This window comes from Taeniopygia guttata, chromosome 7 (assembly GCF_048771995.1).
Source record: "Taeniopygia guttata chromosome 7, bTaeGut7.mat, whole genome shotgun sequence".
Classification (NCBI taxonomy): domain Eukaryota; kingdom Metazoa; phylum Chordata; class Aves; order Passeriformes; family Estrildidae; genus Taeniopygia; species Taeniopygia guttata.
The window spans coordinates 7,176,642-7,192,146 of record NC_133032.1 but is presented as its reverse complement, the minus strand read 5'-3'; the positions used below and the strand labels follow the sequence as shown (position 1 = coordinate 7,192,146).

At 39.9% G+C, this 15,505-nt stretch overlaps 1 protein-coding gene across 1 annotated transcript in view; it reads right to left on the bottom strand.

The window, feature by feature from the left end:
• Nucleotides 1-15,505, bottom strand: part of CLASP1 (cytoplasmic linker associated protein 1) — a 168,329-nt gene that overhangs the window by 81,382 nt on the left and 71,442 nt on the right. Inside the window, exons 9-16 of the mRNA XM_072932017.1 lie at nt 8,443-8,595; nt 7,408-7,481; nt 6,667-6,759; nt 5,186-5,331; nt 4,310-4,445; nt 3,512-3,582; nt 2,473-2,532; nt 1,684-1,761 (exon numbers count right to left, since the gene is read on the bottom strand). Coding sequence (XP_072788118.1) covers nt 1,684-1,761; nt 2,473-2,532; nt 3,512-3,582; nt 4,310-4,445; nt 5,186-5,331; nt 6,667-6,759; nt 7,408-7,481; nt 8,443-8,595 — 811 coding nt within the window. The remainder of the gene's footprint in view (nt 1-1,683; nt 1,762-2,472; nt 2,533-3,511; nt 3,583-4,309; nt 4,446-5,185; nt 5,332-6,666; nt 6,760-7,407; nt 7,482-8,442; nt 8,596-15,505) is intronic.

The window sequence follows — 15,505 nt, the reverse complement described above, 5'->3', positions numbered from 1 at the left end:
TTTTTCAACAATCATATTGCTCAAACAGCTGCACAAAAGACAAACCTAACAAAAGAACCATTTGGTGCATTTGTTAGAAAAACAAGAGTAACCAGCAAAGCTGCATTAGGGAAGAAACCCTCATCCCTCCAGCTGTCTGCTGTACATGGGAGACTGCAGGCCCACCAGAATGACAATAGTTTGGGACTGGGTGTGCAGTAGCTACTTCAAAAACATGCCAAAGGCAGAACACACATGAATGAGCCTGATTCAGGAAAGCACCAGCTGCTGTCTTCTTATTTAAGTTTAACCAACAGGTCTTCAAGAATGCTGCAGAGACACGTCTCTGTACTGAGTTGAGGCTGCTGCCTGTCTTTTTGGAAAAAAAAAAAAAAAACCAACAAGGAAAAGGAAAGAGATGCTCACATGGACTTCAAATCAGTGCCATGATGAAAATAAAAGAGCATTTTAAGATGAGGGAAGAATTCCTCTATGGTCCAAGCCTCCTGGCTGATGGCTAAACACCATTCACTCTTGAGGCACAAAGGAGATGAACATTCTCAGTACTTTTCAAGGGGCAACTAATGGGCAGTTCAAGAGTAGGATCATTAGCTCAAATGAATCAAGAATTGTTTGTGCATGACAACCATTCCTCAGAGAAGCCACATGCACTCTCACATTTCAAGAAGAAAACAAATTTCTGTCTCACAATCAGCCACACTACTATTTAAGAAACACAGGAAGAGAATTAAGCATGCTCTCTGAAGTCCCATGCTGTTCTCCTTGCTGTCTATTCAGCTTAACTAGTCACCTGCTGTGAAGTCTCAATGACTACTTTAATTTTCAGTGATGGACATGATGCCTTTCAAAAGGATTTAAGCATCCTACTGTGAAACACCACTGCTTAAAACAGAGCATTTAGATTAATAAAATTTATTATTCATTGTTTTCATGTTGTGCACCATCCTCTTTCTGCAGAAAAATGTTCCTGTAGTGTTCTGTTCAGAAAAGCATAATTCTGGTACACAGCATACTACCCCCAAGTATGATCATATTAATGGAAATGCTTACGATCATCGAAAGAATAAAATTAATTAAAATATTAAAATTTCCTATAGATAGGCACAATTTTTTTTTTAATGTCATAACATACTACCTTAATTTAGGACACCATTTAGCAGTGTACTAGCACATGGAGTTTTATTTCAAGAGTAGCAAATAACAACAGAATAGGCTACTTCAGTGGGATGGGACCTATAAGAAACATCTAGTCCAGCTGCCTGACCAAGTCAGAGCTGACCAAAAGTTAAAGCCTGTTGTTAAGAACATTGTCCAAGTGCTCCTGAAACAGGTTTGGGGCACTGACCACCTGTCTGTGAACCCCATTCCAGTGTTTGACCCCTCTCTTGGTAAAGAAATGTTTCCCGATGTCCAGCCAGAAGTTCCCCTGTCAGAGTTTTAAAGCACTCTCACATGTCTATCACCAGATTGCAGGAAGAAAGGATCAGCACCTCCCTCTCTGTTTCCCCTCCTCAGGGAACTGCACAGAACGGTCACCCCATAGCCTCTCTTTTTTCCACCAACTGGAAAGTCAGGAGAATGTTCCTGGTCTGGATTTTTGTCTCAACATGCAATATCACTGACTCACAAAACAGAGGCAAAGAAGGGGAGGAAGAAGAGACACCAACAATAGCTTCCACTTACTTTCTTGCCTCTATCCTAGCTTCAGAGTCTGCATCATGAATTCCCTTCTTTATTGTTTCAGCCAACACTGATATGTGTCTGAAATAAGAATGAAAATATTATCCAGCAGTTCAGAAAAATGTGCCACACTTATGAACAAATGACTAAATTGATTTCTGAGAACAAACAGTTCACCACATCCTGTCATTTCCATCAAGGATCTTTTGTGCCCTTTATTTATTTATTCTTACAAGTCAGTTTTATTTTATCCAAACTGATGTCTAGGAAACAGCAAGAAGCATCCTTCATAGACCTTTACTTAGCTATCCAAACTGCCTGGATTCAAGAACAGTCTCCTAAGCCCTAAAATAGTCTTGTGCAGTCTAGGGCTAAAGAATTGTGTCCCAGTCTCTCCTTACACAATTACTTCAACTGGTCACTAGTTTGAAGTAATGTAGATGTCTCAGAAGCTCCTGATAAGACATGCAGCAGACTCCACCTCATCATCTCACTTCAGGGTGCAAAAGGGGAAAAAAAAATTGTTAAACAAAAGTTACTGAGTTCAGAAATTTGCTCAGCCAGGTTTTCCAAGGCTGGCATAGGAGACAGACTAACCAAACTCTGACAGAACTACAGAACAAACAGTGTATTTGCATACACACTTCTTATGAGTGGCAAAAACATCACTACTACAGCCACCTAATATGATCTTCTCTCTTAAATGATCCTTTCTCCAGAATGAGCCAGGAAACAATCTCCTTCTCCCCACATAAGTAGGAGAGAACAAATCCACTTGTATTCAGAACTTACCTTTCTAAGGAGTGTGTTTGCCACTCCTGCAACAGCAAGTCTAAAAATTCAAAGCAGCGCCTGAGAGGAGAGAGAAGAAAGAGAAGAAATGCTGAGTTTAAGTTAATTGGGGCACACTAGCTTTGCCATACCTGACTCTGAACAACAGCCATGTTTGCTTAAGAAGCGTTTTGGGACATAAAAATTATTCAGTGTTGACCTCAATAAAAATATCAACAACTCTAAAAAGCTGTTAATAAACAGTCAGAAGTATTAATTGGAGGCAGCTTTCTATAGGGAAGCCTGAAGAGAGGGATTGCCATAAACAATCCTGGAAGCTTCCTTTCTCATTAAAAAGGATACAGACTCAGAAGATTGATACTGATACTCTGTACCTGTCACTCCAGGCTTCACACAGAAACCCCACAGTTAGCCTCATGGGGGGACAGACCTTCCAACTTTAATCTCCCTTCCTCACTTCAAGAGCCTTAAGGCACAAGTGTGCTGAAACATGTTTAAGGTTTGTCACCAAATACAGCAACCACAAAGGCCTTCCTTTTGACTAACTCAAAGAGAACCAGTTCAAGTATATGGAGGAGGCAAGAGCCTTCCAGTGAGGTAGTGGACTGAAGCACTTCAATTTTAAGTGCAGACAGGACCATTAGACCCTTCAGTCCAAGTTCCCTTCCAGATGATGCTTTCATGTAAGACTGATTTACTGGCTCAAAGAAAACAAGTCACTGCAACAAACAGCCAGCAGTGGGGAATAAGAATTTGTCTGTAAAAATGCCAAAATAATATGTTGTTATAACAACATGTAAGGACAACAATTAGTTTAAAAACCATTTCTCCTTGTGGAAAAATGCTTTTTCCTTTCTGCAATAATGCAGTTTATGCAGGATAGTTGACTTTGAATTTGAACTCAAATCATGAAGAATGATATTCATTCTTATATTAAGTGTGTTTTCAACCCTTTTCAAAAATAACAACAAATACATTTACATTTTCAGAAAGTATTTATTTACTAGGGAAAATCAGTAAATACAAACTAAATTCTCACCTTCTAACAGCAACAGACTTGGAGGTACAATTACTGGTTATGATGGGTATTAACCGAGGGATGTGTGTGTGCTAGAAGTAAAGAAACAAGAACAGGAAGAAATCTTTACACAACAATTTCATAGAATGAAAGACCATTTCCTTCACCCACCTGAGCTCAGTATTCAGATCCCTATTGTTGCTCAATACTTAAAAACAGAACTGCTAGATAAAGGAACACTAACAGATATAGACAGATTTTTAGTATTAAAAATATTTTACAATTTATCAGCTAAAATACCTTTCATAAATACTGGATATTCTCTTATAATGACACTCTCTCATGAGTCAAGTAGCTGAAGTCACTGCAGGAGGATCTAAACTACCAATGGTGACAATTTTACAGACATTAGGCTACCTACAGCTTACCCAATGAATCACTAGGCAGAAGTCACCACTAATAGTGAACTAATAGTTTTGAGAAAGATGGACTGTCTGTGAGGTATTTTAGAGCTTAATTAAGAGGATGAGTCTGTGCTGCAAGGTTGGTCTAAAACCTTTTAAAGGAAAAATGTTTGCTCAGCTCTTAGAGAGATTCATTTTGTGTCCTGCAAGAAGAAACATTTCTTCTACTATTTTGTCAGAGCTTAACAAGCATCATCTGCATAAGGCTGCAGAACATCTGAGACAGCCAAATCCAGCACTATCAGAAAAGTAGATTAGGCATTAATCTTATTTTTATTGCAGCAGCATTCATATTTCATCAGAAACACTGCAGTGTTCAGAAGTTATAACACTGCTTCTTTTGATGTATACTTACTCGAATGATTAATCTAACTGCTACAACACCAGAAGTGGCCATGACTTTGGCACTATTTGGAATTAGATTAAAAATTGTTGGCATGATGGCTTCTGCCCCATGGTCAAACTTGTTTCCCAGAACTGATGACAAATGTCTGAAAAACAGAATGAAGTCATGCTGGTAAGTGAGCTGAAGATAAAGCGAGTCAGACTTATACAGAACATGTGACATAAGCACATCTGACATCTCAATCTTTGCAACTGTCACCTCCACTCCAACTCCAAAAGACAGATAACACCATGTTTCAAAAAACAGTTCCCTTCCTTTCATTTCACACTTGTGTCCTGTATTCATCTGAACCCTGAGAAACCGTAAGGTCAGCATAAAATAAAGTAACTAGCACAGCTAAAAATTTATTTATCAAACAAATGGGATCATGGTGATATAAACTAACAAAAAATATTCTATTACAACTTCTCTGAAGCTCCCTATTAAAAAAAAATTATGCCAGAAACACTGCAGTACACTTCTTCTTGAAGTATTTCATAAAGGATAGACCATCAGAAATAAAGACTAGCTCAATCCAAACCAGAACAAAACAAACATTTTCAGCTTTATTGTTCAATGCTCCCTCCCTGCTTGTACATGAAGGCATGGCTTGCTCATTCATTCTGAGCATACCACATCAGCATTATTTAATACTCAGGTACATGGCTTGGCAGAATTACAACTAGTGGCCCACATGATGGGGTTTGAAACAGGTGCATAAAAATCATGTTCTAGCTTTAACTATATCGCACCAGCAGCACAAGCTACATCCTAATTGTGTTTTAACCAGTACCTGTTCCTTTTCTTCTACATCACATTTCAAACACACATAGAAAATAAACTTACCCCAAGGTGATACAAGCCTCTCTTACAACTTGAGACCGCAGGTCTTTAGCAGATAATTTAAATGCTCCATCTAAAAGTCTTAAGTGTTGGAAGAAGTTATCATATTCTGCAGCTCCAGCCAAAAGTAAGGAGCGGATCTTTTTCAACTGTTAGGAGCATAAAAGAAAGCAGTGACTGTTAATGAGCAGCAAATATAAGGACAGTTATGTTCAAGACCAATACCTGGTTCCAGGTTTCTTGTGCAATTATTCATCAACATGCATTGAGGAAGTTGATTCTTGACGTCCAAGTAATTTTATTACTTCCTATCTTACATTCAACCCAGGGTTAGTTAACATACTAAGTACAATAAGCTAAAGATCCTTGCTAACTTATAGAAATCCAGAAGTGTTACATACAGCTACTCAAACTGTATAGTTAAAAACCCAAACAACATTTTTTTAAATCAAAAGATATCTTAAACATTCTCGTTTGTTTCCCTATTTACAGCAGCTTCTAATGTTTAGCAAACTCAGAGCTGACTCTTGTGTTAAAAAGATACCTAGACTCAAAGGGCATGGTTCACACTCAGGCCTGGCTAATAATGACTTATATCCAGAATGTGTCCACTGACTTCATTAGAACAGTTATCTGGCAGAAGAGGAACCCTGACCCCATCAAAATGGGAAATTTCCTATTAATATTACAGGGACCACCATCTCATCCTACAGACAATCCTCTGACACCTTCACAGGCCCTCCCCTGCACTACTGCATCTACACATGGGCTCAATTTTAGCTGCCTGTTACTCAGTACAGAAATAAAATTAAACAGAAATAAGCTGAATCAGCCAAGTCTGCCACTCAGATCTGTAATACAGAGTTTGACAGACATGGCAAAGCTGCTACACCAGTGATGAAAGTCTACTGTGTAGACAAGACTCTGCATCTATCTGTATCATGAAAACACAGCTCACCTCAATAAATAGTATTTGGTCTTGACATGCATATAGCATCCAATTTTCCACTTCCACACTTCCCACAGTCATATTTATTTATTCAAAACGTAAGTGTGTAGATTCTCGATAAATTGTTTTATACCTCCCTTTTGTAGAAGTATAAATAAGTTCTCTGTAAGCAAAGTAATTTTCTGCCTTATCAGGTAAGTTTTAAGATATCCTGAATAAGACTTGACATTTTGATTTTAGCACCTGCTAGCAAATTTCTAGCTTTGCACCTGGATTTGCTGCACAACTTCCAATTCAACCTGATGCCATCTCAACAGACTCTTGTATATCAAACAGCAATTTCCCTCACAAATGTGGCTTAAATTCAGCCTCACAAGGAAACGTTTCCCTCAAATTTGGGGGAACGTAACAGGTGTTCACCATTAAAACTACATTCCAGCCTTAGTCTGAGGTTCTCCCAGTACCCTCAGTGGGATTAAGCTCACTGTAGAAAAAGCTTATATTAATAGAGATTCTATCTAAATTCACTACTTACCGCAGAAACTCTCTGTTCCCAGTCGTGCTTATCATCTGATAGTATCTCTCTGATCTTGTTTATGGATTCCTCAAGATCCCGGCTGGAATAAATCTACAAATTGAAATACAGAGTAGCATCGTAATGCAGGATTTACTCCATAAAATCAGACCACTTCCCAGCTACCTTCTTATGTCCTTTGCACCTCAATGCTTAAACATCATGCATTAGCCTTGGACACAACTGGCTTTGCATAATGCACAGAATTTACACCCACTGCCTGCAACCAAAAATTTACAAATTATCACAAGATGACTGAAGGATCATATTGCATTATTTTACTATAGTTTCACAATTTTAAGCAGCATTTCTGCAGCTACTAGTGTCTATATTAGTCAAGACGTACAGAAGATCATGAGTGGACATATGTGCTGTTCAGCTGTCCCAAATACAAAGCTCCAGTGAAGGAGAAGGGATACATGATGCATCTCAGCTATCCAGCTAAATCAGTAAACATTTATGGTCCAGTTGTCACACTCACAATAGCAGTGATCCCTGAGACCCAAGTCACCTTTGCTTCTTTCAGTTCCCAAAGGGTTTCACATAAACTGCTAGTACACCCCACCATTTAAAACTTGCCTCCCTTCAACTTCTAACCTGCTTCCCCCTTAATGAAGCACAACTTGCCAGTGATTAGCATGAGATCCTATATCCACCTTCTGCTTTTTAGTATAGCATGACTTAACAGATAGCTCTACTTACCTGAACTGTTGGGACATCTTCAAATGCCTTAATGAAGTCTTCTTCATCCACAGCACCTGCTCCCTCTTTGGCTGCTGACACAAAAATGAAAAAGCCTTTTCAATCTTGTTATCAACAAGAGAATCAATTAAGAAACCACCAGCTATCAAGGCACTTAAGAGGAGAAAGTTCACTACCCATGCAGCCTGGGAGTGCAGCAGAGGTAATGAAAGCAGAGGCAGGGAAATTCAATGCCAGGCACTGGTGAGACATTCATGGCATCCTTCAACTCATAGGCACACAGGGCACATTAAGGAAGTCATTACAGTAGTCACTCACAGTTAGGGGACACAGTTTGAAAGATGAAAGGGAATACTTACTTTAATTATATGGGAGACTTTATTTTAAAGAATTTAATCCCATCTATAATAGATGAAGGTGGAGATCTGACAGGTGCACAAACAGAGGAATGATAAGGAAGATAAATAGTCTCTGGAATACTAATTAGATCAGAGACTGCCTGATATGGGGAACTTTCTCCCTTTCCCTAGGACACATACAGAATTAGAGCTACATGTAGAATAATTGCTAACATTCAGAATGACTGATCAGAATTCTTTCTGCACCTTCATTACCAGCAATGCCCAAAGGTCTTAAAAGAAAGCCAGAGTGTCAGGTTTAGACTGCAAGGGCTGAAGGGTGGATATATAGCTTATGTATCTATAAGCAGCCCCAGTTCAGATAGAGTAGGAACTACAAAGGCAAAAATCTACACACTGGAGCACCAACATGATTTACCCATAGCCCTCAGTGCACAACCACACAGGTGCAACCTCTCACAAAATGCAAAATAAATTATGGGGATGTGGGGATTGCTTGGAGATTCATCCTACCAGACTCTGGCTGTGGCATGCAGAGATCACAGACATAATGACTGCATAGGAAAAAATTTGTTACTGGATTCTTGGGGCCAGTCTGGAAGTGCTTGCAAGAAGCTCAATATGAACACTGTAAATACTGCACAGACACACCAATTTATACAGGCTATTGGCTTACTTGAAGACTTGGAGCCCAGAGCTGCAGAGCCAAGTCTGCGGGTAGTGCCCATCCCAACTCTGCGTGAGTTTGCAGGGGCCTTTGAAGACGTAGAGGAGCTGGCTGAGGAAGGTCTGTTTCCATCCACGGAGTCTTCATCATCAAAAATTTTATCTGCCAAAAAAGCCACACTCAGCTGTAAGATCAATGAAGAAAAGGGATGTCCCAAGGAACATGCCAGTGTTATGGCAAACATGCTACATTTTCCAGCCTGCTCTGCCAGCTCCCATCTCAGCAGTGTCCTCATCCTAAAATCCAGTTAGTCATGGAATACCACCAGCTCACTGAACCCAATCCTTTGCTATTGCAGCCACTACATTATAAACCCTTTCAATGAATGCATTCAGATGAAAAGAATGAACTTCAAATCTACAGCAGAAAGATGCAAGCTCCAGATAATACTTGGGGTGTTGACAGTCTGCATCTCTCACATTTATGCCTCCAAGAGCTCTTTTGACATGAACTGTAGTGAAACTAAGACCACAAGCAAATCCAAGATCCAGCAGCAACTGCCTGTACCAGACCAAAGATAAACAGTGTCACCCAGGAAAGCTCACACAGCAATGCCCATGTTGTTGATGAACCACAGACCATTAATCACAGACTCATCTGGAGCTACAAATCCCCTTTAACTCTTTAAATTAACACCAGAGATTCCTCACAAGGAAATACAAAAAAGTTTCCTCAAATTCATAAAAACATAAATATAAGGTGCATAAAACCTTATAGAACCTTCTGTGTACATCCAACTTCAGCCTCTACCACCAAACATGAACATAAAATAACCAAAAATGAATTACAGCCACTTTGATTCTCAGTCAAGGTTACTTCAATTCCAAAGGACTGCTTATCTCGCAGTTTTACACAGATTAGCTAATTCACTTGAAAAAACAGCCTTAGGTTGAAAGGTGACAAAGCAGTTGGGCAGCTGATATAGATGGAACACGTAATTATTGAGGCCAGAAAGCCAGCTCAGCCCCCATCACTCATCTTCTCCACAGGAACACTTCATTCAAGATTTAAGACCAGCTTCATGCCCATCCCTCTCCAGCAGCCCAAAGTACACACTCACTCTCACCAGATTAGGAACATTTCCTACACAATTTTCACTTGGCAAAAAGTCAAGCAGGTGCTTTAATCCATCCCTGCTCAGGAAAGCATCTGGGAACATCTAGTAACAAACACAGGCGCCCAGTGAGACACTAATGAGTGAAATTTAATACAGACTGAGCTTTCTGAAAGTAAAAAATAACTTGATAACAGTATAGGCATATTCTCATAGGTGCTCAAACACCTTCAGTTTTCTCTGCCCTAAGTGGCACTGGCTCCTGGACACAGGAGAACTACTACAGATCATCTAAAAACCTACACACCCCATTTTTGATATGCAGCAGTGAACATGATGCCACTCTCCAATCACAACGCAATACCGACATGGCAGGTACACAAAAGCATCCAAAAAGAGAAAAAAGGTGAACAAGGACATCTCTTCATTTTGATGTTTAAGATGTCCTGAAATATGGGAAAGGGCTAGAGGAAAAAAGCAAATCTAAAGCAACAGGGTAAAATACTAACTGGCACTTGTACTGTTGTTCAGGAAAAAGTGAACAAGGCAAAAGTGAGCAGAAGTTTAACTCAGATAAATTTCAGGTCACACAGCTAAAGAGAATATAAAGCATAATTAGGATGTGAGCTGTCTCTTTAACACAGTGCCTGAAGGCAGCCATGGAGACCAGACCGTGCTATCTCCCTGTTGACACCAGTCTTGTTCTGACATATGTAATTCAAAACTAATTTGAAAAGAGCTCAGGGAACAATCATGAGAACGATTAAAGGATTAGAAAATATGTTTTTAATTCAATTAAATGAAAATTCTCTGCAAGAGATTGTTTAGTCTAGCCAGATTCCTAATAAGTTGCTTGATTATATTCTGTGTTAACACAGCTACTGAAGATTTATTAACGCAGTTTTCCAGTGTGATTTATGAATATTGCTTCTCACCTAATAGAAAAATATACAACAAGGCAACTGGCTAGAGATTAAAAACAAATTAAATTCTGAGTTGCCTTTTTTTCCTCTCTTCCCCACCGCTCCCCCCTCCATTTTTTGCAATAATCACAGGGCTGACCCTCTGAGGTTAGGAAGTACATCACCCAGTGAATTCTACCACAAGCAGTTCTTGGGAAAGCAAAATGTAATTTTTTTTCCCCCAAAAATGACACAGTCTAGTTCAAACAGGAATTATTTCAAAAACACTACTTGGTGTGAGTTGCATCAAGGTCAGGGCAGATCAAAATAGGCTTTAAAATATGATTCAGAAAGACTTGAACAGCCATTCAATCCAAGAACTTCTAAGCAAAACTTGTTCCAGTTGCAGTTATTTCAAAAGCTCCTATATAAATATTTAGCAAACTATTATTTGACATAGGTGTATTAACAGCCAGGAGAAAGTCAGTCATATTTGAAACAAAAGGTACTTTTACTAGTTCATAGCCTCTTTCATCAGGTAATAAAATTCTCCATCAGCTACATTTCAGGCTACCTTGAGGCAGCCTCAGTTAACTCACTTCCTCTTCTATATGCATTTTAAAGCCTCAGCCCTCTGAAGGGAGAAGAGGGTGTGGTTTGCTATTTCATATAATAAATCAAAAGTTAAAAATACAATTATTAAAAGCATTACACTCCTGTAGCATTTTAGCAACTAAATAGACTATCATTTCTTTCTTACACAGGCTTTTCTGAGCATTAGCAAAGAAACAACGCTCCAAAAATCAAGCCAGCCCACCCACAGTTCTGAGGATGCCTGGATTACAATAACATCTCCCTGTTCATTAAGTGTGCAAACTAAGCACTATATATTTATCAAACCAGAATATCCCTTCAAGAACCCATCAGCATTTTCTCATCTAAGCAGTGCAGAATGACAGCACCACATTCAGAACTGCACATCAAATCTGCCAGCAGCACGTGTGCAGAACAGAAAGAGAAACAAAGAACAGAAAGGAACCTGGACACGGGAGTACAGGAAAGAACAGAAAACCAAGCTACTATACATTATTGTTACAAACCCCTTTTTTTTCTTTGCCACCCATTGATTCCTGCTCATAATAATCATTTGAACTAGGATCATATTTTTCAGCATATCTGCAAATGGCAAATTCAGCATGGGTGTAACTCTCAGGACACCAGCTGAGGTGCACTGAAGCGGAATCGGTGCCCCACTCTAACATTAAATAACCACTGACATTCTCCCATCACAAGACACCCCCAGTGCTCATTTAAAAGGACCTTACAGTACTCTGTCAAAGACATGCCCTTATAAAAGAGGCCTTTGTCTGCTCGCCACTCTGCTGTCTCAGAGACAGAGAGAAGACAATCTGCTTTGCATTTTTCGATTCCTTTAAATTATTTAAGAAGAAGAGAAAATTGCTTACAAGTACATATCCTTCTGCAAATAAGCTTCCTCAACATTCCTTCATATTTTCCATAGCGAGCCCAGATGTAAGAGTGCTTCACGGAGCGCCGCGGCTTTCAGCCCAGAACATAATCAATCACTGCCCCTCGCATTCATTAAGCATGCTGTCTTCACACGTGGATTTAAACAGCCATGGCCTCTGTCCTCTCTCTCTACGGCTGCAGATTTGCACAATTCTTATTATCAACACCCATTTCAGCCCAGGAAACTTTGGCTCACTTCTAGGGAGGAAATTCCCTACTCGCAAGGGGAATCCAGGACAAATAATCCGGGATGAAGATGAGCTGAGTCTGCCTGGCTCGGCTGGCTTGCACTAGGAACCAGCCTGACTTTATCCCCTGGGAAGCACTAACAGGAGCATCTCAACAGCTGTCATCATTTGTCCATGACGAATAAATTTAGTCATTATTCATTTTAAAACGTAACCCCTTCAGGTCTGGGCAAGGTGGAAAGTGGGGAGAAGAGGCTGCACCAGCTATTTGGGAACCCTGGTAAACAAGGGCCAGCACTTCCCTTGCCTGCACCACCAGCCTGGGACATTTAAAGCAGAGTCTCAAATGTCCTTTCCAATGAAAAAAGATGCTGTCTGGCTTTAAAAAACTTTAGGATGTCAGATGTTTTAGTTATTTGTTTGCAAGCTTTAGAGAAGAAGCTACTCTGTAGTGATAACAGAGTGGGAAGAGAGCTTCCATCTTGTCTGTTCCTAAGATGCCCCACTATGGTCTTCAGATTCGTGAAGGAACCCTATATTTATTAAACCCATACCAGTAGGATAAAATTAACTTTACCAAACTGGTATGAGGAATTGTTGTACACTTTGACCTGACCACATCCAACATCAGACTAAGCAGACACAATAAGCATATGGAAAGTAAATTCCAATTTCAATCTACCTGAACAAGCAATAGAGCCCAGGCAACATTCAAAATCTGCTCTCAGGGACCGGCCTGGTAAGACAAACAAAATCGTCCTGCAGAAGACTGATCTGAAATCATGCAATCTATGATGATGTAAGTTACTCTTCTGAGGGACATGAAAATTTTCAATCCTGGAATCAGATGACTCCAATTTATGATGCAGCCATGACGGATGGCTGCGGGCATGATTGAGAACAGGAGTTTTAAAGACTTGAAAACAAGAGACAAATAAAAATGATTTAATGAGGCTGTTTACTTCAATACAGAATTTTTTAAACCATAATGTTGACAGTATTAATGCCATCACGTCAACAAGTCACAGCATGCCCCCTCTAATAGCGTCTACAAGCATTAGCACAACTAAGAACACAGCAGACAAAAGTTTTAAGAAATTTCTGTTCATGAAACTAACACACCTGGAAAAGAGTTTTTAAGAGTTAGCGAAACTGTCACGTAGCCAGTTTTCAGCCATATGATAGTTTCCATTAGCTTTAAGTAGATTTAGAAAATAAGTGGTATAAATGTTACATTCCTACAAGCTTTATTAAATTAAATATCAATAGCAGACAACATAATAACTATGATACTGAGTGAAAGAGCACCAGCTCAAACAATCAAAATAATTCACAAAAGCATCAAAAACTGAAATAAATTCATTGAGGACTAGGATTTATAAGTTTCACCAATTCCTTTACTATGGTTCATACAGACACCTAAACAAGAATCAAACACCCATGTGCAAGGAGCTGCACAGACACATCCTTTACCCCACAATGATTTTTAAAACATTAAGTAACTGAGAGACAGCCACAGACACGTACATAAGGCAAAATCAAAGTGGAGAAGAGAGTGAGAGATAAGGATTTACTTTCCTCAAAGTAATCCTTGGAAATATAATATTCCCACAGTGCTTTTTCCAGCCAGCCACACAGCCTTCCCCCAGACCTTAAGAGCACCAGGAAATCCACAGTGCATACCTTGGAAAAACACACCCAGCCCAAAAGCCCGCACATTTACATAAAGTTTCAATTTAAAGAGCAAAAGCAGCTTTTCCCTGCCCTGCACTTAGCACTGTGGTTTCCCAGAGGTTGGTCATCATGCCTTGTGGGACACCCACCCTCCATTCGCTGCCAGGCTGTCCACACATCTCCCCAGCCTTCACAAACACCCCAGCTATTTCAGAGCCTGTAACAGACTCCATACCAGGGTGTTGCTTCTGTGTTTCACTGCAGTGGCTTTCCCTGCTGACTGTGCTTGGGGGTGCTGCCCCAGTTTTGTTCTGGACCCCAGAAAATACCCTTTAAATTGCACCACCTTATTACTCCCTCCACACTGTGCTCTCATTAGCATAATCCTCAGAGATAAAAGAGACAAAGTGGGTCCCTGAGCTCTAGAGATACCAATCAATGAGAAAGGCTGGTGATGCAGGATGGCTCAGGAAGATATTTTAGTGTCAGAAAACATCCTTTGACAGAACTATGGGAATGAGCCTTGTTGCAGCATCCTGTCATACCCAAACTGCAGATAAAGCACACTATTTCCTACTTTAATATTAATCCTCCATGCTGCACTGCAGCGGCAACGTTAAGATTTTGCTTCAGCCTTAATGAAGTTTAATTATTTATGCAAATAATTATATAAAAGAAAGTGAATTCTTCTGCCTTCATTCACAAGACAGAAAAATTCCATTCTGCAGAGGCACAGGAACTCCCTCAGGCACCACTTCCATATGCACACATAGCAGGGATGTGTCAGGTTAAAGAGCAATCAATGAACCTTTCCCCTCACTCTCACCTCCATCTCTGCATTTGCTGGAAAACTTATGACAACAGCTTGGACTCCCTGTGTTTGCAGCAAGCAAACGTCAGGATTCAGGCAGCAAAGCAGGCATCAGCATCACGCAGCTGCTGGTCACCCACACTACATCCAGCACCCCAGGAACAGCCCCATCGCCAGCTCTGTGATCAGCTATGCACAGTACTTGCTTTCAAAATTATATAAATGTAACTAAAAGGCAGAGCCTTTCAACAAGAGCAAGAAGTATGTGTTGTTATTTTAATGTATGAGTAAATTGAAACAGAGCTGAGGGACATTCTCAAGGGTGTGAAGACTCCAGGGCATTATCAGAGTCTAGATTAAGCTCCATTCCTGAAGAGTTTTTTGTACTGATCCTTTCTCTTCCTCCTACTAAACATTTTATGAATTGTAAGTAGTGCCACAAATGTTTTCTTATTTTCCCAATATTATCTTCAAAACTGCTCTATGCATATTCAAAAAAGGACATTTGCAAATGGCTTGGGAAAAGTAGAAGTAACACATATTAAAATCAACATATTGGGAAAAAAAGAAATTTAATTTAGTTGTTCTTAGAGGTTGCTTGAAGCTTAGCCACACCTGAAATTGAGTTCTCTGTATTTCCCAGGGTTGGTGCTACAGGAAAACAGCAACCAAGATTAAACCAAGCTCCCAGGGAGACACCTGCTGGCAGGTGGGGCTTATTTACCAAAACCTGAAGGAACAAGGAATCTGTGGAATCAGTAGGTGGTATTTTGTCCTGCCTGGACTGCCTACACCCTATGTAACTTAGTCAGCAGGCATACCAGGAATCTGAAGCCTTCCAATGGACCGTGTT